The 27,340-nt window shown below is 43.1% G+C and overlaps 1 protein-coding gene across 2 annotated transcripts in view; it reads left to right on the top strand.

Moving 5' to 3' along the window:
* The first annotated feature begins 630 nt into the window (after window positions 1-630).
* FKBP1B (FKBP prolyl isomerase 1B) overlaps window positions 631-27,340 on the top strand; it is a 45,136-nt gene continuing 18,426 nt past the window's right edge. The window contains exons 1-2 of one of the 2 annotated variants that reach the window (XM_069011704.1): window positions 631-757; window positions 4,046-4,093. In XM_069011704.1, coding sequence (XP_068867805.1) covers window positions 721-757; window positions 4,046-4,093 — 85 coding nt within the window. In that variant the 5' untranslated portion in view covers window positions 631-720. Of the gene's footprint in view, window positions 758-4,045; window positions 4,094-24,072; window positions 24,177-27,340 lie in introns of those variants that run through there. The other variant, XM_069011705.1, reaches the window with a different exon arrangement.

The raw sequence follows: 27,340 nt of genomic DNA on the forward strand, positions 1-27,340 counted from the left end.
CTGGAGACTTGCCGCTGCCGCTGCCGCTGCTGCTGCTGTGCGGGGCCACCAGCGGTGGGTACCACTGCCCTGATGCTGCCGTTCACCAACAGAATCGGGGGGACATTCCCTTCAGTGTGCACACGTAATGTGCGAGCACGAATGCTTTCCTCCATGGCTCTTTGTAACGGGAAATGCCGACCCTCCACTCGCACTCAGCCCCGTTCTGGTGTCTGGATGGTTTGGAGCGCGGCGCTTGGTTTCCCTGCCCGCCCGGCGCGACCGCAGCCGTACCCCACCGATCCTCCCCGCTCCCGCACAGGCCCTGAGCCCTCCCGCCGCTCGGACTCCGCACGGGCACGGTCACACGGGGGGCAAACGCCGGCGAGACCCCCGGGACAGCGCTCCGCGGGGCACCATCGCTAAAGCGAACCCTGCCCGGGGGATGGCAGCAGCATTCCCCGCACGGCCCTGGGGTGGGGGCGATGCCTGCGGGGAGACCACCCCGCCGCCAGGTTCTCCTGGTCCCCGCGGCCCCCGGGCGCTCGGAGCGGGGGCGGGCGGACCCCTCCCCTCCCCGTCCTCCCCGCCCCTGCCCCGCATTGGCTGCGGGCGCTGACGGGCAGCCGGGGCGGCCCCTGCCCGCGGCCGCCCAGGGGCATTGCCCGCACTGGGGGTCCGGCCGCGCCGGGGAGCGGGGCTGCGCCGAGCTGAGGAGGGCTGAGTCGAGCTGCTGCCGCCATGGGGGTGGAGATCGAGACCATCTCTCCGGGAGACGGTACGAGGCCGTGGGGGGAGCAGCCCTGCGGTGCGGGGACGGGGGCGCCCGTTCCGGCCGGGCACCCGGGGGCTCCGGCAGCGGAGGAGCCGCGTCCCCGCCGGCGGCGGAGCGGGGAGTGAGGAGCGCGGTGCGGGGAGGCGGCGGCGGGGGCGGGAGGGGAGGCACGGCCGCCCCCGCAGCCCCCGGGCACGAGCCCCCATCGGGGAGGGGCGGAGCGCGGCGAGGCGGCCGCCCGGGGTCGCGGCGGCGGCGGGGGCGGCGAGGGGGCCGGGGTTTCTGTGGCAGCCGCTGACAGCTGCACAGCCCGAGCGCGGGGTCAGCGCCGGCGCCCGGCGGAGAGCCCAAACTTTCCCCGGTGGCGAGCCCGGCCTCGCCGGGGGCACCGGCCGTTCGTGCCAGCATCCCCCGGCAAGGCACAGCCGCCTCCCGGTCTAGCGTGGGATGCTGGCGAGGGCTGAGGTCCAGCCCGGGTGGCAGTCACCTCCCCTTGGCGCACGCTCGCCTTTCCAGAGCCAATTTGCGGTGGTGTGCTCTTCTTTGGAATTATAATATAATTCCGTAAGGTTTTTGTGTTTTGGGTTTAAGAGAACGTAATTTCTAACATACATATGTAGCTGTATAATAGCCCGGATTCACCCTTGGGTGATATACAACCATAAATAATTCGTTCAAGTTGATTGCGGCTTAAGTTTCTTGGCCCCGTATCTTTCCATTCTTTGTGTATGCTTTTAAATTGGCTTCTCCCTCTTGTGCTGTTTAGCTCTAGGGATAGAATTCTTCTCTTGGTTGCACAGATGTAAAAGAAGAATACTTATACCCACATAAGTAATGGTGCTGAGTTGGGAGTAGGAAGGAGGGTGGAACTACCTCATAGTAGTACTTTCTATCTATTAAATAGATCAAGACTGTCATTGTAATATGCTATTCCAGATAAGGTTATATGGATTAATTCTCTTGGTTGGAAGTCTTAATCAAAATCAGCTGACTTTAGGTACTGTCTTGAGTCACAGTGGATCAGTGGTCTTGCGAATCTCTGGTTTTAATTTGGCTTTGATGTGAAATTATGTAGCTTCATTGGCTTTGCTGGTGGTACACTCACACTGCAGGGTGTGTATCCATAAGGTCTGAAACTGCTTTTCTCAGATGTCTGTATAATAGTGCATCACTTTAATGATACCTGCTTTACTGAGGGTAGGATTCATCTCACATAACTTTTCTCAGGTTAGCTGGCTAGTCTAAAGCAGTCTTCTGTGTTTTACCTGTGGTCATCTCCAGAGAATAATTTGTCTTGCCTTTCCCTGGATAGGCTGGCTTTCTCAGAAAGCACTGCTAATTCTTTGCTGTCAATAGAGGAAGCCCAGGAGACTGGCATATGATAGTTGCCTGTGGTTTAGATGGCTGAATTTAAAAGAAATGAATCCCACTTTAGCATACCATGGTGCCCTAACTGGATACAATACTGTACTGCATTTTGTGCAACGTGCAGCTAGGGGTATTCCAGCCAGCCAAGCCAATGAATGAGGCTATTCAGGTGGTGCTTGGAAGCACCACTTTCTCAATTTTTATGTTGTAAATCTCGGTTCATCATATTAGCCTGCCTTCCTGCCACTTAACTGCTCATGGTTTTGGCATGTAAGCCCTAAGGCCGTAGCTTGTGTGTTACCTGCTGGTTTATACCCGTGAAGCGCCCTGTTATGCAGAACTTGTTACCATGTTAATTCTGACCAAAGGGCCAGAAAGCCAGCTGAGAGATGAGCCTCAGTTTCATAGAATGATAGAACGGTTTGGTTGGAAAGGACCTTAAAGATCATCTTTTTCCAACCCCCCTGCCATGGACAGGGACACTTTCCACTAGACCAAGTTGCTCCATGCCCCATCCAACTGACCTTGAACATTTCTGGGAATGGGGCATCCAAAGCTTCTCTGGGCAACCTACCTCAATCCCCGGTTTTTAGCTTTCTGTCAAGGATGTTCCTTAATAATTAACTTCATTGATACTTTTAAGTTCTTCTGAACCTGGGCACTTGCCTGGCCAACCTTGAGAAATCAAGGTCAGCAGCTTTAATTCACCGTGGGCACCTAATTGAGCCTGGAAAGTCATCCCTTAGCTTTTAGTCCCTTTGGCAGTACCTAGAACAAGTACAATGAAAATGATAATTTCATTTTCCAGTGTCAAGCAAATAATTTCAACTCTTTCCTTTAACTATGAACATTTTAGGAGGAGCTACCAGGCTCTTAAAAGAATTCAGTGTCCTACTGCTTTACTGTTGCCTGATGGTACAAAATTAAACTGCTTTTGTCTGTGAAAATTCCTGTAAAACTCATCCCTGCTAATTAAAGATGCCCTCATAGAGCTGTCTTTCTTGAGTGAAAGGCATTAGAGATGTGAATACAAATGGATTTTCTCACATCAGACTGCGACTTTATTTGAAAAATGATAGCAAAAACATTTAGAGAATTATTAAAAGTTATAATCCATGAAGTTTTAACTGCCCTTTTGCACTAAAAGAATGTAAATGCATATGTAATGCACACGTATATAGGGAGAGTTACCTAAAAAAAATATTACTTGGTTTAAGAGCTAAATAGGAGCCAAGATGGGACCTTTTACCCTAGACCATCCCATTCCTGTCTTGCATATTAGTGATTTGGTAACATATAGTCATAGAATCCTAGAGTTGTTAAGGTTGGAAAAGGCCTTTGAGATCATCAAGTCCAACCATCAACCCAGAACCACCACTATGTTCACCATTAAACCATGTCTTCAAATGCCATATCCACGTGGTTTTTGAACACTTCAAAGCATTGTGACACCACCACTTACCTGGGCAGTCAGTGTTTTACAACCCAATGCTTTACAACCCTTTCTGTGAAGAAATGTTTCCTAATACCCAATCTAAACCTAAGCTGGTGCAACTTGAGGCCATTCCCCCTCACTTTCCCCCTGGCTTTTCCCCTCCACTTGTTTTCTGGGAGAAGAGACTGATCCCTTCTTTACAACAACCTCCTGTCAGGGAGTTCGGAGAGGAATAAGGTCTCCCCTGAGCCTCCTTTTCTCCAGGCCAAATACCTCCATCTCCCTCAGCCACTCCACATAATACTTGTGCTCCAAGTTGTATGAGGAGCCACTTATACCTACAGCTGTCATGTGGATGTCTCAGGTATCCTAAAGTAACCAAATGGCTAATACCAGATGTCAGGTCAGCATTTTCCTCTTAAAAGATAAACTTGCACAGCCAGGTCCATCAGAGGAAATAAAAGTGTAACCTTTTGTAATTTTAACAGGACGGACGTTTCCAAAGAAGGGTCAGACGTGTGTGGTGCACTACACAGGTAAGGCATGTTCTGGATGTTCTCTGGATAACACCTGCTTCACAATCAAGAACAATATTCCATTTCAGATGTCCGTTGTGTTTTTTGCTTTGTTCTGTCATTCATAGTCCATTGGATAATGTTTGGATGGGTTTCCTGAGTATTTCACTTCCAGCTGAGCTGTTCAAGCTACAGTACCTAGATGTGCCTGCTGGCAGATCTGCCACAGGTAGCTTTCAGTGGTGAGAGGTTTGCAGAAGAAGCTGCAGACCTGATTCATTAAGCCTTTTTACTAGCTAATGTAATCAAGCATGAAACAATCAAAATGCTGGGTTCATATTTTTACAGCCTCTGATTTTGACACAGACAATTAATGATTGTATATATCTTAAAAGCATGTGTCCATGTATTGGCAGTAAAATTTCATTCCAGATTGAAGAGATCAATACAAGGTCTGTTTAAACACCTGCTTTATGGACTTGTGTGAATCTTAAGTGGTGAGCTGGTTAATGGAGCTGCTTATGCTGAAGAAGAAAATGTTCTTTAAATCAGTTTATGATGTTATGCGTTGTATGTAGTTATGTAAGTTGTCAAAAGGATGCAAAAATCTCTGCAGTCCACGTCTCCAACTGAGAAGTTCCCTTCAAGAGCTGCCATTTTATGAGATATTTTTCTTAAGAAGCCAACATGCAGGTTGTGTAGGGATTGAAGCTTCTGATCTGGGCTTAGATAATGAGGTATTGTTTTCCTCTGGCATTCAGGATGATAGGAAAGATCTCTCTGGTAACTAACTGTTGCTTTCTTTCAGCTTGGTACTTGCTTCTGTTGCTTACTGCTAGAGCAAGATGGGAACATTTTCCAATAAATACAACTAATGAAGTAAACCTGTTTGTATTTTCAATAAATTTTTTGATATGATTTCAATAATACCACCATTTAGAAGGTTATATGGGAGTTAGTGCACTGGCTTGGGGTGTAGGTTGTTTGGGTTTAAGCTCCTGTACATTAATATATACAGAGTATTTTGATCTAATGAGGATTGCTAGTTTGAATTAGAAGTTGTTAAACACATGGATCTCCCATGCCAGTCTCAGCTCTTACAGACATTTCTCTGTAACTTGATATGAAAATAGATGTTTTGAAATTATTTTTGTGAAGATGCTGAAAGATATATTTCTCTTCCTGTCCAAACTTCAAAAGGTTTTATGAAATAAAATTGTCACCTCCCACCCCTAGTTAGTTCAAGATAAATTTAAATGTCAGAACTGAAATAAGCAAAAAAAATTGAGCCTGGTATCTCCCACAAAGCACATTTTTTTCTGGATAACTTCAGAGAGCGTGAATGGTAAATGTGAAAAGATAACAAGATGCTGCATACTCCTATTGATATTAGATAGTGTCTTAGATGAGGCTGTCATAACTGGCTTTGACATAAAAGACTTCATAAAAACTCATTAAATCAAGCTCTAGAGTAAGCTGTGCTTTCTCCATATATCTTGCTGCTGGTGCTGTGCAACCTGTCTTGACTCCCAGACTGGAACAGGTATCGGGGAAGCTCACCACCTCAGTTCCACCGCTGGTGCCAGCAGTCTTTGGTGGTAATGTTTTTTAATTGAGCCCATGATTAGTGGATAAAGTGTTTCCTTCCAGTTGTCTATAAAGCACGTGGGTAATATGACATGTAAGTGTTCAGTTTTAATTTAAAACTGTTCTATCTGAATCCAGTAGAGTTTCTTCTGGATATGCCTGGTATTTATCTTGGAATGATCTCTTGTCTTATTTATGTGATCTTATTAGGCCTCAATGTACTTAATACTTTTCCTCATCACACTCTTGTGAGTCCTGCTCTAGGAATTGGGTAGCTAAGTTACAGGGAAGTCCACAGCGAAATCCAGAACCTCTGTCTTGACACCTAAAATGGGATTTAGGAAAAACTAAAGACACCTAGGTGCAAGGACATGATCCAGAAATTCTGCTTTTCAGAGCTGCTTAATATTGTATAGCATGTATAACTTTGAAGTTATCTCCATATTCAGCCTATGTATCACTCTGGAGCTGGGCACAGATACCTGTGAGGAGGTGTTGTGGTACAGGAAGTGAGGGAACCATGCAGTGACTGGACTCCATCAAGATCCAGAGATTGTTTGGATCCCCAGAAAAGCCCGACCTCACTGGAGTGCTTGGAGCACAGCTCTGAATCTAGGATCAGGCAGAGCAGAGACAGCCCCCTTCAGCCAAAAACACGGCCTGTGGGAGCCCACTTGATGTGTTATAGCTGAACGGTTGTTTCAGACATGGCAAACCTATCCCCAGTTGGCTCTTGCAATAGAAGGGGGTCATAACTCTGCTTGCCACATCCTTAACTGCAGCCATTACATTCTTGGGGAGAAGAAAGCTGAAATTTCCCACTCACTCCAGTTTAGCTTGGGACACTCAGCAGTGAAGAGTGCAAGAGCCATGGGCCAGGAAAGGAGCAGGCAAGAGGGTGAATATTGGTGCAGGCATTCATGCAGGGATATGGAAGGAGTTGTAGTGCAATCCCTGTCTTTGGGGATTAATTCAGCACTTTTTTTTTTAATCCTATGATTTTCCCATGTGGTGGTGCCAGTTGGGTAGGCTGTGTAACTTCTTGCAGTGGCCCTTCTGCTCTCATAACAACACACACTGTGGTGATACAGCTCCTTAGCACAAATGTGGTTGGTCTGTGATTGCCTGGTGGGCTAGTTTTTTGTACATGTATGGAAAAAACATTGCCTGCCCACTAATTATTCCTGTCTCAAAGGACAGGAGAGGCTAAAATGAGTTTTCTTCTGCCAGAGCAAGTTATGAATCTTTAGGGAGACTCCAATGAGGAGTGGGCTGTGGGCTCTATAGTGTCTTATTTCCCCTCTTGCCTTCGCTCTCGTAGGCATGCATTTACCATGTGCTGGGGAATGATGGCAGAGAGCGTGGACAGGAAGGGAGTGCTGGCAGTGCAGGACTAAAAGGCCTGTAGCAACCTCCATTTGGTAGAAGTAAGCTGTCTGTATGACTTGTCCTGGTGGTCCATGCAGGAAAAGTCCAGAGAGGACCAAAGGCTGAGACCCCAGATGTTTGGCAGAGCTTTAGACTTGTCTGCTTGTCCTCCAGGATTTTATGATTCATCACCAAGGTAGAGATTCAGCAGGGTAGTTTCTAGTCTGACAACCCTGCATGTTCTGGAGGAGTGGGAAGTGAGAACTGGATTCTCCTCAAGATGAAGGAGAACTGTGATTGAGTTTTACACTTCTGCTGTCAGCATTCCAGCTATTAGGCTGTTACATGTGGCAGCTTTTCCTCTTTCTCTCCTTGATCAACTGGATGCATAATCTCAGGATACAGCGTGGTCTGATTCCCAAAAGCATTGTGATGCCTTTAGGAACAGACCTAAGTTCCAGCGGCAGCAGGAGTTAAGGTGCAGCCTCACTAGGGAGCAGTTTAGAAAGGACCTCTTAGTTCAAGCAAATTGGTTTTAATTATTTTTTTTCTCCCTTAGGAGTAATTCCCAGCTGCTTTACAATTAGAGCAGGATTTTTGGATTACCCTTCAAAAGTACCTAATCGCCCTTTCATAAGATGCCTTAGTACCTAACTTCGGTCCTGTAAATCACCTGCTAATTTTTCAGCTTTGCACACCCTGATTTAAGTACACAAATAGATGTCCAGATCATTGCAGAAGATTAGATAGGAGGACTGTGATAGAACATGAAACTGAGTCCCAATCTTAGTATATGATGGAAAAATGTGGTCAGATTCCTGTATGCTAATCTTTGTTAACAAATATAATAATTTCTTCTTAGCATCCAGAATCTATGTTGAGTCTCAAAAGTTACCTGACACAATATTACAGTAATGGGATTAACAGGTAAGGCAGAGCACTGGCACTGAAATGCATTTGCAGCAGCTCTGCTTTATGTCATGATTTTTGTCAGAGATTTCATTGAGCAAGCTTCTGAAAGCCTTTGGCAATCTGCTTACTCCTTCTGTTTTCCATCTGCAAAATGATAGTTGGACTTTGCCTCCTGTAGAGAGATTGCAGAGAGTTTGAGATGCAAACTGCCTCCTTCTTCATGCCTGTTGTAATGGCAACCTAATCTTGATTGAGTCTTCAGGTTATGCTGGGCTACTGACAGTGCTACAAGCAAACTAATTAGTCCCAGAGTGCATAAAAGGAATTAAGGCATTTTCTGCAGTTTTGTTTCCTGTGATTTAAATTTGTTGACTCTGGCAATGGGAATTAGCAGTGTAGAATTTTCAAAGATTTATGAAGATGATACAAAATGTGACTTTCAAAACAAAAACTTCCTGAGGAGGGGTGTGCTCTGTCTGGCGACTGTGAGGTAAAACCTGCACTCCAGGAAGCTGAATCCCATTCCTGGTCCTCCTGCTGGATGACGGTGTGCCTTCACACAGGCTTTGTGTGTACTGAATCTAAATCTGCTCGTGGTGAGAGGGCAGCTTTTTTTCCCAAGTTATTCAGAATTTACATTCTCTTGTGTTGTCCCATGTAGCTTATGGCAGAGCTGAATTCTGAACCTCTTCATCTTTTTGGCCACCTGTAAAACTCTAATAATACAATTAGCTTTTCTAAGGAACTGATGATAACCAGTGTTTGTTGTATGCTGGAACTGACTTGAGTGAAACTATAAAGACATAGTAAATCATTAATTATATATTAAACTGTACTTCTCTCAGAAGATTTTTCATAGACTTTTTAGGCTAGGACTATGGCCCCAAAATTGCACTAAATAGATTTCCAGTAGAATAGAATATTTCAGTTGGAAGGGTCCTACAATGATCATCTCCTCCAACTGCCTGATGACGTCAGGGCTGACCAAAAGTTAAAGTATGTTGTGAAGGTCATTGTCCAAATTCCTCTTATACACTGACATTGGGGGATCGACCACCTCTCCAGTGCTGGGCCCCGCACTCAGTGAAGAAATGCTTCCTAATGTCCAGTCTAAACCTCCCCTGGAGCAGCTTTGAACCATTCCCACATGTTCTGTTGCTGGATCATAGGGAGAAGAGCCCAGCAGCTCCCTCTCCAATATTTCAATACTGAGATGTTGATTTTTTATTATTTTTTTAATGCTTAAAGTGAAATTCCACATTGAAATTAATGAATACTACTCCATTTATTTCAGCTGAGCTGTACAAATTAATTGTGTTTTAGGAAGTAGGCTGTTATTTAAAGCAGAACAAATGATTAATTGCTCTTTTCCTAGTGGTCTGAGGACAAATCATCTTTTCCCATATATTGCCAGAATTACTTTATATTGTTTCTTTAGCTTTGGCAGTGGTGTAGTGTTGAGAATTATGGTTGTGTCTGTGAAGTTGAAAGCTCTTTATATAACAAAAGCATACTGCATAGATATAGATGAACAATATTGCATAGAATATGCTTGATTTATCATGATTAAAAAAACTATTTTCCATTTAACACAATAGAAATGTAATGCAATTCCCTTGAAGTAACTCTTGCTAAAAAGATCTGCCTATTTTTCTTGGATCAAAATCAACCCAGCCTAAAGTGTATGTAGTAATAGCCAGAGATTTGTCTATGCTGACATACTCTCAAAAAGACTAATGTAAGTTCACAGTAACTTTACAGAGTGTCATCTGTTTGTCTGTGAGCATGACTGATGTACATCAGCTTTGTGAAAGCACTTTGTGCCAGGTGAGTACAGGAGGATGTTATTTCTCTGGTCCCACTTTCAGAAACATCTGTACTAGTCCCTTCAAGTGGGAGCTCTTCATGTGTAGCTGAGAGGAAAATTGTACTAAGTAAGGCATTTAATGAAAATTCTTTGTCTCCAGGAGGCTGTCTAGCTGGTTTTGGAAGAGGATAGTGAACACTGCAATTAGAACTATCATTAATAAGAATTGTATTGTAACAGACATTATAATTGAGCCTTGATTTAAAGCCAGCTAAATCTTGCTTACCTGGAAGATTAAGAATTAAGCCTTTAATGAAGCCTGTTCCCAAGATACAATATACCAGGGGAGTGTGGTGTCTGCCCATCTTTTGGGGACTGCCAGTTTTTTGTATTTTTTTTGTTTAATGCCCTGATTTGAAAGAATGAAAGCCTTTTGCTCTGTGGAGATCTTGGTGGCAGCTAAGCACTTAGAAACATATTTTTCCTTTGGTGGATCATAACTGCAGAAAGTAGTTTTAGTCCTCCCTGAGGAACGTGGTCTTCTGCTGCCCCTTCGAAACAATTTGCAAGTCTTAAACTCTGTCAATAATGGGAAAATAATTCTCATCTTTTCTTATTAAATATAGATTAGTTATCCCTGGAAGTGTTTCAGCAGTGACTTTGGCCTGATAGTGATGATAGTGATCAGAGTCCAGAAGCAAAGGTCTGAGCAGAAGAGATTTCTGCTACACATTTTGCTGCCAGCTTAGTGACTGACGTCAGGTTTATTACTTGCTCTTCCATTTTGTAAATTTGACAGAAAAAGGGGCTGTGCCTCTCAAAATTGTCATGCAGTTAATGTTTGCAAGTGCAGTGAGACTCACTGTAAGAAGCTATTGATGTGAAAAGTGATTTGATGAATAAAAATGTTCAGAGATCTGTAAGAAAAAAGTAGCAGCTTCAGCGGCAGAGTGAGTGAGTTTAAACTGAACACACCAGATTGTTGCCTGATGGAAAGGGATCAGTATAATAAACTGTAGCCTCAAGTTTCTCCGTTGCTCCTCCTTTGCTGTGTTGCTGTGTATGGTGCCCATTGGTTCACTGAAATCACTTGTGATGTTAGATGCTATTTAATGTGGGTAAGTGAATCAGAAGAGGACTTGGAACTGTTTCAACAGTGTTCTTATTGGCAACCTCAGCTGTGAAGCTTTGGTTTGACTAAGAATTGGAAGTCTGTCCCCTTAAGGGTGCTCCCCATGGCACTGAGGTGTTATTTGGACAGCTGCTGATATACTTTGAGAAAAGAAAGGGAAGGCTTCAGGATTGCCCATAAACACTGTCTTACATTCATTTGGGAAGAAGACAGAATGAGTTTCATTCTTGCAGAGTAAAGTGGATTATAAATAGATTTCTTCAAGATAGCATACACAGACAGTTTCTCCCCTGACAGAGACTTCTCTGTCAGCATGAGACATGCTGAGTGATTTGGTGACTGCTAGCTTTGAATTTGGAACAGTTGCTAACCTTTACAGGATCTCCTTTCATGGAGGGATTGTAGTATCATGCTCTCTTCCTATTGTGCACAGAAATGAAACTTCTAGTGAATAATTAAACCTCCTACTTCTACCTCACAAAAGCCTTGAAGAAGTGGATTTCAAGATATTTTTAAAAAAAAAAGCTCACAAAGCAGATTATCTAAAGTACCAAAGAACTAATAGCCTCTATTAAAGTTTTTAAAAGCTCAGAGCTGATCCAAAGAAGTGCCATCTTTTAGAAAATTAGGTTGCTGTTTCAAACAAGGTATTTTTGCTGGACCCTCTTTGAACTTATTTTAAATGATCCCAGTGTGCCCTGCTTACAGCTCATACCTGTATTTGAGGACTTCGACCTGAAGATTTGCATCAATTCTTGATCATTGGAATTCCAGGTCCTTAAAAGAATGACATCATTTTATAGTAATTTATGCAGCCAAAAATCAAAGAATTGTTGAAAAAACTGTGTAATGAATAGTATTTGTTAATGTAAAATGTACAAATGATCCTACCTCAGCCAAAGGAGAAACTCTTATCAGCTGGCACCAGTGATAGGCTTGTCTCCCTTTATTGACAAAATAGAACTGACATCACCGTATTTACCTAATTAAGAAGTCTAAATTGAGAGCTTAGTTACCTTGGGTTACCTAAATAGTTAGATTGTGGATATGCCTCTCTTTCTATTGATTAGATAAAGAGCTTAGTATGGTTCCCAGGTCAGGCAGCTCAGCTAGGCAGGGAGTGTGGAAGGGGGAGTATTTTCTAAATTAGACAACAAACACGTGGTGTCATCCCTCTGCAGTGGATGCATGACAGGGATACATATAATACTCCTCATCTCAGGTGTGTTACCTGAGCAGATGCTGTGCAGCCAGAGACCTCTGCAGGCTTGTGATCTTCAGCACTCACTGTGCTGGTCCAAGTGCTGCAGGGATGTGTATGGGAGCTCCCTGGGGAGGGCATTGCCAAGGAGCTCACATGGTCCCTGTTTTTGGCTCTGGGAAGCAGCTGAGCAGGCGGCCTCAGAGGATGCACGCTCTGCCGCGGGAAGCAGCGGCTCGGCTTTGGCAGGAGTTCTGCTGAGTCTTGCTGAACCAGGGCCAGGGTGGGGGGGCTTTATATTGAAAGCAACATCTTTTAGTTGAGACATATTATTTAGCTTTACTTACTCAAGGGCATTGTAAATCTTCCTTAATTTATTTTTTTCCACAGGACTGCTGGCAGCACAAGTTTGTACTCCCTTGCACACCACTCAGTGTGAGGGATCTGAAATGTTTTAGCCATGGTGTCATCAGGCAGAGCCAGAGGATCTTTGTAGCTAAGGCAGCAGGTCCATGTACTTAGGCAGTGTAGTCTTTTATATCCCATCCAACACCCTGGGACTTCTAAAACTCAGTGTTACATCAGTGGTTGTGAGGTACATTTGATTTCTAGATATCCCTCCGTCTCTTCTTATGATATCCCATCTGGTTAATCCTTCCAGATATTTCCCATTTAATCCTGCATAGTTTGTTCTTAGTTGTCTCTTGCTCTAATTCACTTCCCTTTGCACATTTAATGATGTGACAACCTTGATTTAGCAAGATTGTCTTCTCTTATTCTGTTCTCAGTGAGAAATGAAAGACTTGTTTTCTGAAGGTGGTTTCCTGCTGGACAGAGGAGAAGACCTAACACTTAATTAGTTCATTTTCCAGTCGGTGATTGCTACAAAAAAAGATGCTCCTGGATGCGTTGGTTTTATCTAGTTTTTAATGACCAAAATGAAAATGCTATTTTGCTACTTCCTAGCCTGTTGAAGTTGCTGGTGTTGCGACTTTGAAAGTAGCAGCTTTCTGTTGAAATTTTTTACACTGCATTAGGAAAAAAAACCCCAAACACAAAACAAACAAGTAGTTGTTTGGAAATTACACTAAAATACTATATAGGGATTACGGTTGTGGGAACTTACATTTTTGTTCCCAGGATAAATTTCTGGTTTTGCTACAAGCAGGGATTTTCAAGGAGAGAGGAGGGCATCATACTTTTGGAGATCCAATGTAGCCATATCTAGAACACAGAAAACAGAAGGTGAGTCACACAGTGGACAAGTTCCTGAGGCATCGTCATCAAATGTTGCCATTTTCAGACTGGAATGTACAATTTTTAGCCTGAAGAACTGAAATAAATTATTTCATTTGTAAAACATGTAATTTTGGTGAAAAAACCTTTAACAGAGATTTTGTTTTGAAGATAGAGGATCTGAGTCTGAAATTCATATGCTGCTGCAAACTCCATATGTATATCATAGGATCATGGGTTGGAAGGGACCTTAAAGATCTCTACTTCCAATTCCCTGCCATGGGCAAGGAGACCTTCCACTAGACCAGGTTGCTCAAAGCCCCATCCAACCTGGCCTTGAACATTTCCAGTGTGTGGGTGTGGGGCATCCACAGCTTCTCAGGGCAACCCATGCCAGTGCCTCAACCACCCTCACAGGAAGGAGTTTCTTCCTTGTATCTAATCTAAACCTGCCCTCATTCAGTATAAACTGTTGCCCTTCATCTTATCACTACAGGCCTTGGTAAAAAGTCTCTCTGTCTGTTTAATGTATTGAAACTTTAAGTATTCAATGTATTAAAAATTTAAGTATTGAAACTTACACAGTAAGGTGTCCCTGGAGCTTTCTGTTGTCCAGGCTGAACAACCCCAACTCTCTCAGCCTGTCTGCACAGGAGAGGTGCTCCAGCCCTCTGACCATTTTCGTGGCCTCCTCTGGATCCACTGTAACAGGCCCATGTCTTTCCTGTACAGGTGACCAAAGAACTGGATGCAGTACTGCTTCCAGGTGGGGATCTCATGAGAGCGGAGCAGTGAGCGAGAATCACCTCCCTTCACCTGCTGGCCACACTTCTGATGCAGCTCAGGGTGTGGTTGGTTTCTGGGCTGAAAGTGCACATTAATGGGTCATGTCCAGCTGTTCATCCACCAGTGCCTCCAGATCCTTCTCAGTAGGGCTCCATAAGCCATTCACAGTCTTTTCTGCAGTGTCATGCTGAAGCACCTGACCTTGGCTTGGGCTTGAGGTCACTCTCTGGCAGTGTCTCTCCACTGATGAGAGCAGGAGCTTCTCTTCTGTCAGTCTGCCTGGGTGACTAGCTCCCCACACCCTTGTGTCCCGCAGTGGCCAGCTGGCAACAACTCTGGAAAACCTATGGCTATGTCTGTCCCACTCTGTCAGGGGAGTTTCTGGAGGACACAGACAGCCCCATCGATAGCTTTCAGTTTATTCTGTGCTTTGAATTTCTTCTGCCATCATTTGCACCTCATCTTCAGTCAAATAAATAGTAGGGACAGGTTCAGACACTTGCTTAGGTCAGTGTGCAGTGCTCCTGCACAGCACAGCTGAGGGCTGTCATTTGACTGTGCCCATTTTGTCATGTCCTCCCTTTTCCTGCCTGGAACTCAAGAGTCCTGACCTTTTATATCTGAGCACTGAGGACTTCCAGAGCCTGTAACTATAAGAAGTCATTGGAACAGGGTGGAAATGCCTCATTACAAAATGATCCTTACCTGTGCCATTAAGACTTGTTCTGTGTGAAATCGGTTACAAAGCTCATCTCATTTTCAACATTTTTTGCAATCCCTGGCTGAGGGTGTGGGAGTAAATGCATATGAGTCAAATGCAAATTCAGAGTTGATACAGTCATGGAGAACTGCCATCATTAGTCCCCTGTGGGCAACTTAGAAAGCTGAGTCTGATCAAAGGGCTACTCCCTTCATTCATAAATTGTTTTGGAAAAGGGAAAGCTTTTGTTTGTTTACTCCACTTTAAAAGACAGGGACATTCAGAAGGGAAATGCTGTGTCCAGGAAACACTGCAAGCCTCCTGAAAAGCTGAGGCTAAAAATTCATGGGCTTTTAAATTCCTTATCTGTTACATTTACCTATCTACTTATCTATTGCATTACCCACCTATATATATTATATATAGGCTATGCCAACTCTGTAGAAGAGCTGTTTCTTTTTTTTTCCAGACTTCAAAATGTTTACCTTTTGAGAACAAACTATTTAAATTAAGATAAATGGTGGAAAATCGTGATGTACTTTAGTTTTTATTAGGTTTTCTGTCCTTCTCTGACCAGTCTTGATTTGATTGGTTATATAAGCATTGTAGACAGAATAAGGGCTCAATCCTTCCCTGCTGTAAAGAATAGGGGACTTGATTGTAATAATTCACTGTATTTTAATAAAGTAACTAAAGCTTGCAGTACACTGATTCCCTAAAACTGCAGAGCCATTTCTGAAGTGTTTTCCTAAGACTTGCTATTCAAAGCTCCTCTTCAGATTCAAAATTTTCTAAAACATTTGGGAAAACAATATGAAACAAAGTAGGCTGGACCCGAGAGAACGTGGAGCTATAAACACAGGGGCCAGAGGTGATGGAGAGCTGAGGAATAATTTGCTTTACAGCAAAAGAGCAAGAAAATCTTGGGCTGAGATTTTTCCCTGCAGGAGTGTGAGAAGAAACATTGACTGATTGCAAAGCACCTCCATACTGTAATGGAGTTACACAAGCTGTAATCTTTCTATTGTTCAGTCTGTCACTGTAGGACTGGCCCATTTGTAGGCTACAAAGCATTTCGATGCTGACAGCTGTATGAGGCAGTAAGGGACAGTGTTGGCCATTGTGTTTATAGAGGGCTGTGAGATAAGAATAGCTCCCAGTCTTCCGTGCCTGCCTCATTCACTTGAGATTTCAGACACCTCTGTACGTCTTGTGGACAAGTAGCTGTGTTGAAAAAGCAGGGGGCACTAGGGCAATACTTATCTTAGCTCTTCTTTTTCCCTTGAGAAACTGATGTACAATACAGGCCAAGAGGGTGTCAGCTGATAAAAGTCAGACAAATGCAAAGTGTTCTCTTGGTTTGATATTGAGGAGCCTGCCATTCAAGGGGAACCGGACACTGTCTGGCACACCATGAATAAAAGAATATCCCCAATGTGCCCTTCCCCTGCGCCCTCCTGTTGTTCTCTTACTGTGCATAGGACCACCCTTCTTCTTCTTCTAGTTTTTCTTCAATACTTCAACAAGTTGTAATAGACTTCTAGAAAAAATTTCCAGTCTGTTTGTTTTGTCATATGCAAGTTTTTATTACAGTTTTCAGTGTTACTCATACTGCAGTTTCTTAAGCACTTCCTAGCAGTACATTAAACTGGGACTTGTTTTCAGATTGTTTCTCGGAGGATGAAGCAGTGGAGATTTTTAGCATATCCAAGAGTGCAGTGCAGCCCTGATTTGAAAATGTTTCTTATGCTGCAGCATAATTGCTTATCACAGACACTGAAGGTGGTACAGTGTGAATAGGTAGGGCTGCAACAGGAGATGCAGGGACGTTCCCAGCTATTTCCTCCTGCCTCTGCCTCACTCTGTCCTGTGTGTAGAAATGTTGCAGTGGCTGCACTGTGAACTGGGCTGAAAATCTGATGTGAAAGAAAAACAAGTTGGAAAAGGAGGGAAGAAGTGGTTGTGAAGGACATCAGGACATCAGGATGGAAGTGCAGGGTGATGCAAAGAGCAACAGCCACGCTTGTGATCTGGCACTGCTGCAGGCCTGGAGTTTTGCAGTGGTGTAGGGAGCCAGTGGTTGTAGAGAAGAGAAGACTTGCCTGTGGGAACAAGAGGGAGCATTTATTTCTGCTTCCTTCTCACATTCCTGCCTGGTCCAGCTTCCCAGTAGTGCACAGTTTGGGGACCCTCCCATAGCAAACTCTCAGTCTCTCCATTGCAATAATGTACTGGGACAAATTTGTCTTGTTAGCATGTTCCATATGGATAACACTGCTGTGATGAGGACTCTCTAGTGGTGCTGTTATTTGTTTATACAGTGATCTCAGAATAAATTTCCTTGCTTTTTTTTTCCACAAGAAAAGAAGACAAAAATTTTATACTTGAAACTTGGTACTAGAGAACATTTTTGGTGCACAGTTATTTAATGGTGGGTGGACAGTCATTCTAGGGCTGAGATTGTGGTGCACAATGAGAGCATTTTAGTTTGAATAGGGAGACAAGGGTCTATGCATGGGAAAAGAATTATTGTTTTTAATATATTTATTAATGCAGTGTACATGACTTTGTTTAAAGGAAGTATTGTTGCCCTTCTGCTGAGCAGTTGCAAATTTCAAACCTTTATAATTAGCTTCTTATCAGAAAATCAGTCAATGTCACTAGCCAAGGTAACTTCTGAGCATGAACTGTATAAACCTGTCACTGAACAGGGTTCATCAGAACGAACATTAGCTCCTGATGAAGGTAACAACTTGGATGTCACAGGCACTACCAGGGTGAAGTATTTAAAGAACCCAGCTTACACTGAAATAGTGGCAGTGCTGCACAAGATAACGTGACTATTTTTTTCCCCCACAAAAAATTCATGGCTCCTAGATTAAAAGTCAAAAAATGGTTTTGCTGAACCTTCCTTTTACTGCTGCTTGTGCAGCAGCATTTGCTAATTTAGAAATGCTTCCTTTGGCCAAGCTGAGTGAGGATGGATTTGATGACTGGCCCCGCATATGAGGAAGGTACTTAGGACCTTTTTATGGGGAGAAGCCACAACCCATGGATGCTTTTCTCTCTGCAGTTTGCCAGAGAGCTGGGAGACAACGTAGAAAAAAAAAAAAAATCAGCATACCAAATATTTTTTAAACTGTGATGCATATCATACAACAGAATGCAGTATTAGCTTAAATATGGGATCAAAACTTATATATTTAAGATGGATTAGGGTGGATTTTTACAATTTTTTTTCCTGTTTTTAGATGTATTTGAGGGAGACATCTCTAATACACATGTATGTGTGCCATAGTATAAAGATAGTATAAGTATAAAGGCCTTAGATTATAATGTTAAAAACTTCAGGTCAAAGTGAGTGTGGGTTTTTAGTGTTCAAAACATTTTAAAATAAATTCTGACTCTTGTTTTGTCTCAGTATTACAGTTCTGAAATGTAATGTGTTGTACCTTGTTCAGCTGGTCTTTTTTCATCTGTGTTTTTGGTGAGTAATAGTGACAAAATTCTGATTTAGGCTGGCATAGAAATGGAATAGACTATTTCAGTTGGAAGGGACCTACAGCTATCATCTGGCCCAACTGCCCCATCACTTCAGAGCTGACCAAAAATTACAGCATGTTATTAAAGGCATCATCCAAATGCCTCTTAAACACTGACAGGCAATTTTGGGGTCATCGGTAGAAACTCTTGTCAAACTGGCTCTCCAGGAGTAGGTATGTGGATGGCTGGATAATGTTTAGAGAGTATCATGAGGTTTTCCATCATTATCTACAAGGAATTCATGGTACTTTGAATAAGAAAAAGATACAAAATAAACATGCCAGTGGATATAAAATTGGCTTTTTGAATAGAGGACTTTCCAGTAGACCTTAAAATGGACAGCCCCACTGTGATTTTTTATCAGTGAAGAAAGATATCAAGATGATAACAGATATATGCTAAATAAATGGTCTCATCCCATAGGTCATTGATACACAGTAATAGGGATCACTGTGTAATATTGTCACAAATAAATAATGGGCTTCAGTTTCTGCAGAACTCTTTACAAACTTGAAGATGGAAGAGCAGAGTGACACCTGTGCTTACAGATAGGAGTGCTTTGTCATGTGAGGCAGTGACTTTGAAACAGACTTGGGGAGTGGTGGTTGGTTATCAGCTGAACACATGTTCTGACCTGTTCTTTGGCCAAAAAACTGACTGCAATCTGTGAATATATAAAAAGGAGCACTGAGGAGAAGAGAGGAGGGCCAGAGGTCTCACACAGATATTTCAAAAATAGTGTGCTCAGTCTACAATGCTGGAAAGAGACGTGAGGGTGGTAGAAGTGCTGGGAGACCTTTCTGAATATAAAATGCTTAATTTATTCAGCGGGGGTTGAGAGGTGGTTTGCTACTTACATGGGAATAAAAAATTGATAGGACAATTGAATTGATCTGTTAGTTCACCAAGAGACATAAAGATATCATAGCTGGAAAGTGAAATTTTGCAAGTTCACCTTAAAATAAGGAATACATTTGAAATGGCACCACTGATTTATAAATTAGGACCAGTCAATAATTGCAATCACTTCATAGCCCTGAGAAATCTTTAAATCAGCTCTAGTTCAAACAGGAATTATTTTGTGAAAATCCTACAGCTTCCATTACAGTAGGAAGTCAGAAGAAAAAATTGCAAGGATCACCACTGGCATATAGGTGCATTAATTAGTTTTGTCATGTATTTTGGAAGCTTTGGTTGCATTCTTTTCCTTGTGTAGATTAGTTCTAGTGGCTTCACATCCTTCCTAGATTCGTGGCTTTTAGGGCTGGGCTGGCAATTAGTCCAACTCCCTGCATACCAATGTTTGAACTTGAACTCGTTTGCTTCCCTAGGTTTAATCATGCCAATTATTATTCTTCTTTTGCATTTCATTTTTTGTGTGTCCGGACCTTTGATACCTTTGCCTGTATAGATGTGAACGACAACTACAAAGTAGTGTCGATCACAATGTTACCTGCTTTTTCAGCTTCTGGGTGATGGTCAGATAAATCACAGAATCACAGAATGAGTTAGGTTGGAAGGGACCACAGAGGGTCATCTTGATTCAACTTCCCTGCTCAAGCAGGGTCATCCCAGAGCACATAGCACAGGATTGCATCCAGACATTTCTGGAATATCTCCAGTGAGGGAGACTCCACAGGCTCTCGGGGCAATCTGTTCCAGTGCTTGGTCACTGCACAGTAAAGAAGTTCTTTCTCATGTGCCTCAGTTTCTGCCTGTTGCCTCTTGTCCTATTGCTTGGCATCACCAAGAAGATGCCCTCCCATGGGTGGAATTCACGGACAGCAGAGGACAGTCACCATTTTGTACGAGATGCTCTGTGCTGTGAAGAATGAGCTGGTACAGCTCTGGAACCATTTGCATCCACTTGCATTCTGATCACCAGCTTGCACTGGACATCCTTAGAACTGGTCACAAGTAATTGAAGTGTATTAAAGGGATATTAAAGAAATGCTTGATCAATTACAAAGTGTAGGATCATGTTTCAAAGTAATTTTCCATGCTTAGCCAGAGGTCTTAATTACGTTTTTAGACCACTTTGGTTGCTACGATTTTTATTAGATAGTGCTTATTTTATATGAAAACCAAAATAGCTGCATTGAAACAGATGGGTGTTTGACTTGAAGGTATTCCTTTGATGTGGGGATTACTGGGCAGAAACTTTGGATTGGTGCTGGGAATCTGACCAGACAGCTGTAATGGCTCTTTCTATAAAAAACGGTGAGTACTAGACATGCCCAACAGACGACAGCAACACCTACAAGGAGGGAGGGAGAGTTCCAAGGAAATCTGCAACACACAGAAACGTCTACAGCTCAGGAAGACTGACAAGCCATCATGCTGCTCAGGGTAACAAGCACTGTTTGCATAAATCCCCTTGCAATCATCACGTCTCATTTAATTGACATCCCACTACTTTGTTCTTCTTTAAAAGCTTTATTTGATTGAATCTTTTGGAAAACCCTGCCTTATCAATATAGTGCAGGCAAAGCAAGTTTCAGCAGCAGCTGTTCTTGGGAGTGGACATTGGCCATTTGCAGCCCTCTCCCACTGTCAGCTCTGCCCTGTTCTGCAGCAGGACTTTCTGACTCTCGTTCTGCCACGTGCTCCTGCCCACAGGGTGTGCGGTTTTGAGGTTCTCCATGTCACACATCAGAACTGTATCGTGTTACAGGAAAACCCAACATCGGCAAACAACGTTCACAGTTTGAGCTTTAAGCGTACCTCAAGGACATCTGTGTATGGGAAAAATAAAAATAGCCACACTGGAAAGAACATGGAAACATTCCCTACAGAGTGATTATAAAATAAAATGATCCCATCTAGAAATATCATGTGTACCTTGCTCGGAAGTTCACCTTGATTTTTAAGTCCTGCTAACACTGGAGGTGATTTGGGGACAAATTCTGGGGTCACTAGATGATCTGTAGTGGTATAACTGCATAGAGGGGTGCAGGATTGGTACATGGCTGGGGCTGTGTGGGCACAGCAGGATCCTGGGACTGCCTGCACATGCCTGGGCAGTGCAGGTGGCAGTGGTGCAGTCTGTGCATGGCAATACTGAGCACCTTGATGCCTTTCCCAGTGTAGGCCTGCATCATAGACATTCCAAGGGACAACATGGATAGCCTCTGTTATTGGTAAAATACAGCCTCATCCTGTGGATAGTTTGGGTGTAAGAGTTTTCACCTGATTTTGTAACAGTTTTGTTCTGTTTACATATAAAATGCTACCTACTTTGTGTATTTTCTAGACCTAGTGATCAAACCAAATACACAACAAAAGCTTTGTGAAAGATGTCACAGTTCTCATCTGGTAATGTCACACAGCAAAACTCCTCAAATGCAAATTCCCCTGTAGCCCTGATTTTGCTGATTTTTCTCGAAGTATCTGTTCATTATTTTCATTAGAACGCAACTCTTCTTTTCTTGTGTTGGAGTAACCCTCAGAGATTTTCATCATGCTACTCACAACTGACATAGTGAGGTTAATTTTATTGAGTGTATTTGGTTCCCTGTACCCCAGTGTTCATGATTCATCATTTCTTCTGTGAGTGAATAGTGAGATAATGAGATAGCAGGTTGACAAGGGCAGAAATACATTCAGGTTTAAAACGACGGATGTGCCTTGTGAGCAAGTTCAGCCAAGTAGGATGTCAGTCTGTTCCCTGGGGATTGCCAGGTCAAAGCTGACTCAGAATTAGTATTTATGAATACTCCATCAAAATATAAGCATGAATAATATATATGATAACTGTCTCATTAACACACATCAACTGATATATTCCACTACCCAGTATCTGCACACCAAAGCTGAGAAGAACGATACGAAATTTCAGTATCAGAATTCTGGCTGCCTGCTGTGATGCAGTGCGAGTTCTTCATACTGGATAATAAAAATACATGTTTTTTACTGTGTGGACATGATGAACTTTGCAATGTTATGACTTGTCTATTTCCTCACTTTTAAGAGTTGGGGGTTTTTTAAGTGTTAAATGTCAGATGTTTTTGAACAGCTTAGGAAGTTAAACATTTAAAAGAGACATGTGGGCTTTGAAGTGATGGTAATTATTGTAACTTTGTGATAGTTACACTTCATGTCAGGGGAAAACATAAGAAAATATTTTGAGCTGAAAAGTTTTAAAAATAATTTTGTTGAAATCAAAGGAGTTTGATGCCCAGGTGAATTTGAAATGCCCACAGTATGACCTACTGCATCTTTAGACACCTAATTATCTTCAAATATCTGCCCTTTATGCTGTGTTTATGTGCAAAAAATGCTCAGCAGTGTTAAGTTAATGGTTGGACTCAATGATCTTAGAAGTCTTTTCCACCTTAAATGATTCTGTGATTATGAAACCTGTGCCAATTGTCATAGTGTTGTGTTTCTGATATGGGTGTGTTGATGCAAGCATTGCAGAGATGTTGGGAGAAATTTGTGTCTTCAGCCATCATTTTTATATAATAGCAAGTGTGTATGAGACCAGATATTACATTCTCCTGTCCTGGTAGGTGTGACATTTTTCATCTGGTTACTACCTACTGCATTTTGTATACATTTTCAGTTTAAAGGAGATTGTGTGAGTGGCTCTGCAGCAGGTACCGTGTGTTTCTCAGCTTTTACCAGACTTTTTGATGTTATGAATCATGGAGACAGGTCTGGCCACATTAAATGCAGATTAGTCCCATTTGGCTTGCAGTTTTAAGTACTTGCTAGTTTATTTAATAAAGATGTTGTCTGCCTTCTGTTATGTACACGTGTGTGATTCTCAGGTGTAGGAGACGTGGCACGTTCAGCCCCTGGCTGGGGAGGCTCTGCTGGGTCGGAGACAAGCACGTTCCTGTTCTCCAGCACCCCGGGCTGTGTCTACATTACAGCTGACAAGGGCTGGGAGCAGGAAGGTGTGCGAGCCACTGCTGCTGATCACAGGCTTGCCCCAAGGCACGCTGCAGACTGCCCCTGCCGTGTGCCCGGGGCCTGGCAGAGTTCTGAACTGCCAGGCAGACTTAGACAGAGTCCCTTGGGCTGTGCCCGGGGTTGCACTTGTATTTCACTGTCTGAATATAGAGTAAGTCTGATCCGGAGGGCAGCCTTTGGGTGACCCCGGCATGCGATGTGGAAATACCCGAAGTCTCAGAGCATAGACAGCTCCATAAGCTGCAAAGTTAGGTCGAAGATACATGGCTACAAAGGAAAGAGAGAACAATTTCAGCTGAGGAAACATCCATGACCTCGATATGCCCCAGCCATGATTTTGTAGCTCTCCATTGGTGCTAATCCATGTTGGCTCAGACCCCAGCTGGGATCAGACAGGTCAGCGCCTGCTTAGAGATTTCTGACTGGAGAACAGAAACAGATCTCAAAACAGAAGGAAAAGAATGAAAGGTTTTAGGATTAGACTGAGAATGATTACATTTGTCTTGGCAGTAGCAATACCACACACGGATGCCCTATTGGGGAGCTGCTTCCTGGCTGCACCACACAAAGTGCTCAGCAGCACAAAGTGCAGCAGCATCCAGGCTGCGCATCGGAGCATTCGCTTGACTCGCAGGTCTCAGCGTGGCTCTGGAGCCAATCCCAGAGCTTGCTGCTGGCCTCACGGGGCAGTTTATCACATCTTCTGTTTAATCTTACTTTGGGCAGACTGAGAACCTGATGACAAGAATGTCCAATGCATGATTTAGCTCCTGCAGATGGTCAGGGCTTGCCTGTCTTAATTTCTGGCATGTACAGGCCAGAGGGAGAAAAAGCAAGGCGTTTGATGGGCATGGCAGAGTAGTTGCAAGGAATACCCTCCTGGTACTCTGCAATGCAGTGTGAGAGTCACAGCAGGTAAACAGTGTTTTATCTGTGAGGACACAGGGTTGTGTTTGCTTTATGGGTCTCCTTAGGGCTACGTAGGAAGAATGTTCATCTACTTCTTGAAGGCTGCGTGTTGCTGCTGTTTGTGACATTTGTGGAGTTACATTACTGATTTTATTTTCTTAGGGGAAGGGGTAAATAGAAAATTACTCATTTGTACACCTGAGCATGCCTTGGACATCAGGACATTGAGGCATTAACGCTCAAAGTGACTGAGAAACAGAAGATAGTTCATTTTTTAACATCCATCTGAAGAGCTGTATTTATTCCTGTATTACGTAACTGCTTTTTCAGGCAATTTCTGTGTTTGTCCATGCATCTCTGACTGTGCTTCCAGTTATTCCAGTAAACATGAGTGTGTAGGAAGAAGGGGAATAATTGCTTTTGAAATGGTTGAAAATAATGCAGTTATAGTCCTGTAATCAGATGCTTCAGGATGTGGCTATTTATTTCACAGTTCTGCTTGTTAAAGATCTATCCTGCAGTGATCAGCCAGTGGCAGTTCTTGGGCTGTAGACAGAAATATTCAGGAAGGCGAAGCTGGGGAGATCTACAGATTGAATTTATCCACAGCAGTAAACTGCTCTCCAGGGTGAGTGACACATTTAGCTCTGGAAGAATAAGGAATGAGCTAGCCAGTTACCACAACGAAACAACCATTTTAATGGTTCTTTGGTTGCCTTCAATGCAGATGCTTCTGAACAAAGTTCTGCTCTCAAATGTCCTCCCTACTACTATAGAGTTGGTTTTTTTATAGCATTGTCGTTGTTTCCTGGAACAGAGAAAGGAGAATTTGATTATGTTTGTATTGTAGTATCATTCAAGAGCTCCATTGTGCTTAACTGTGCAAAAAATGGATTAAGAGAAACTCTTATTCTCAGACAGCTGAGGAAGATGAACAACAAAGAACAGAGAAGGACGGGAGACAGTCAGATACACACATATAGTACTATGATATTTACCTTATGTTTTCAAAGGCACATAAAGTGAGAGGCATCTCTCAGCCAAATTACCCATTTAATAACTAATTTTCCTGTAATGTTATGACTCGTTTGGGTGTTGAGGAGAGATGCTTATAGAGCGAGGTGATCTCAGAGAGATGGATAAAGAGAAAGAGAGCGTTTAGAGCATGGAGCACGAGAGTCAACACCTCCACCGGGTCTCCAGGATAATTTTGTTTGTTTTGAACATGTTTTAACCCACGGGCAGCCTTGCCTGGGCTCACTTCAGAGCGAGGTGGTTATTCTGTAGAATGTATAGTATGTCTGCGCTGCTATTAATAGCCCCCGGGGAAAGGGAGGCGGGCATGGCACAGGACGTGTGAAAAGACATCCTGTGGCTTGGGTCAGCCCTCCTGTCTGCCGCCTGCAGTCACCTCGGCCCCGGAGCGGTATAATAAGCACTTCAGGCAGGGTCTGGCTCCCCCCATTTAATCTTCCTCCACTTTCAGTCCGTAAATATTTGTCCTGTTCACATCTATTGTTGGCGCAGAGACGTCGGTAGAAAGTTCTCTTAAGCCTTTGCTTGCATATTTGGCTTCGGGCCAGTGAAAGTTAAACCTGATCGTCTTAGCCTCTCACTACCCCTGCTCCTTCTTTTTCTGCAGTGGTAAATGATGACCCTCTTCGAGATGGGCTGGATTTTCCTGGGGGCAGGTTGGCATTTCCCCAAGGCATACACATTTAATGGCGCAAGTAAACAGCAGGATAGAGGGGTTTTGTTCCCTTTGTACACACGATCTAATTTGTTCCTTGGCACTTTCTCCACCCACCGGGAAGGATGGCTGTCTCTCTATACAAGCCAGAGTTTGATTTATTTATTTTTGCCTTCCTTCCTCAAGCTGCCTGTAGCAGGCACACCGAATCTCCAAAAATGAAGGTGTTAATACAAGTATCGCTTACTGCCCCTCCTGTGACATCCATGCCACTGTTACCCAAAATGAGAAGTGCAATTTGGATGAGTCAGGGAGTCTGCCTTGACTCAGACTAACTAATGTAGGAGTGTCTCGGGGTCATGCATGCTTCTATTAATATAGGCTCAAACTTGAGTAGGGAGCTCTGGTTTGATTTACCTATAGTTAGCAATCTATGAAATGCAGCAAACCCAGCCAAAAAAAACCTGGCTCAATTTTCTCTGAATTTGTGTTTAAAAAAAAATATACAGTCATTATCTTAAGGTAATGAAATATGTTCATTTTATACCATGCTCAGCCAACACACTAATTTTTATGTCATGTTCTGCTGTTGCAGTAAAAAGTGTTGAAACCTAACTATTTTTGTGTCTCATACACATCTATTTTTTTGTCACACAAATTAAATCACAAAGATCTCTCTTGTATTGTGGTCCTTTCAAAGTGAATGTGCAAGGACACTGAGAGAAGCTCTATCATTTCTCCTTCCCACCCTCTCAGTAGACTCTTGGTACAAGGACAAATGAAGAAAATGTTTCTTACTGTTAAGAATAAGTTGTGGGCATATATTCTCATTGTATCTTTTGTAATCCCACCAAGGTTTATTAGTCCTGGGTATAGCAGAGTAATTCCATATTAGAAAATCTTTGTGGTGCAAGGTTTAGAAAGTGTTTATTTTCTGGCTTCCAGGAAGGTAAATTGTCTTTAAATACAGTGAGTGAGAAAAAAAATACAGCAAGAAATTGAATAGTCTATTTAGGGAGCTAGGGAAACTGTGCAGGAGGATAGAAAATAGCTATAGGAGAGTGTATGATGGGAAAACCCTGTGTCCCAAGTCTCATATCTGTGGAATGGGTCAGTGAGAATTTCTCCTCAGGCAGTACGAGCTCGCATTGCTCTATTGACCTTTCTGAGGTTCAATTGATTTACCCCAGCTTGAAACCTGACCTTTTGTGTCCAGATAGCAAGGTGGCATAGAACTTCTGTGTCCAGATAGCAAGGTGGGAGAGAGCAGAGCAACACTTCCTAATCTCCACAAAGGCTTCTGAAGCAGATAAAAAAGCAGAGCCCCTGCTTTGCATTCTGTAACACTTTAGCAGAGCCTACAGGATGTGAAGCTGCTCTGAACAAGATCAGAACAAGGGTTACATGTTCCTGTAACCTTAAAAATACAGGTGACGCTGATTTGTGTTCTCTTCTGAGCCGAAATGACTGAGATGTAAGC

This window comes from Aphelocoma coerulescens, chromosome 3, assembly GCF_041296385.1.
Source record: "Aphelocoma coerulescens isolate FSJ_1873_10779 chromosome 3, UR_Acoe_1.0, whole genome shotgun sequence".
Taxonomy (NCBI): domain Eukaryota; kingdom Metazoa; phylum Chordata; class Aves; order Passeriformes; family Corvidae; genus Aphelocoma; species Aphelocoma coerulescens.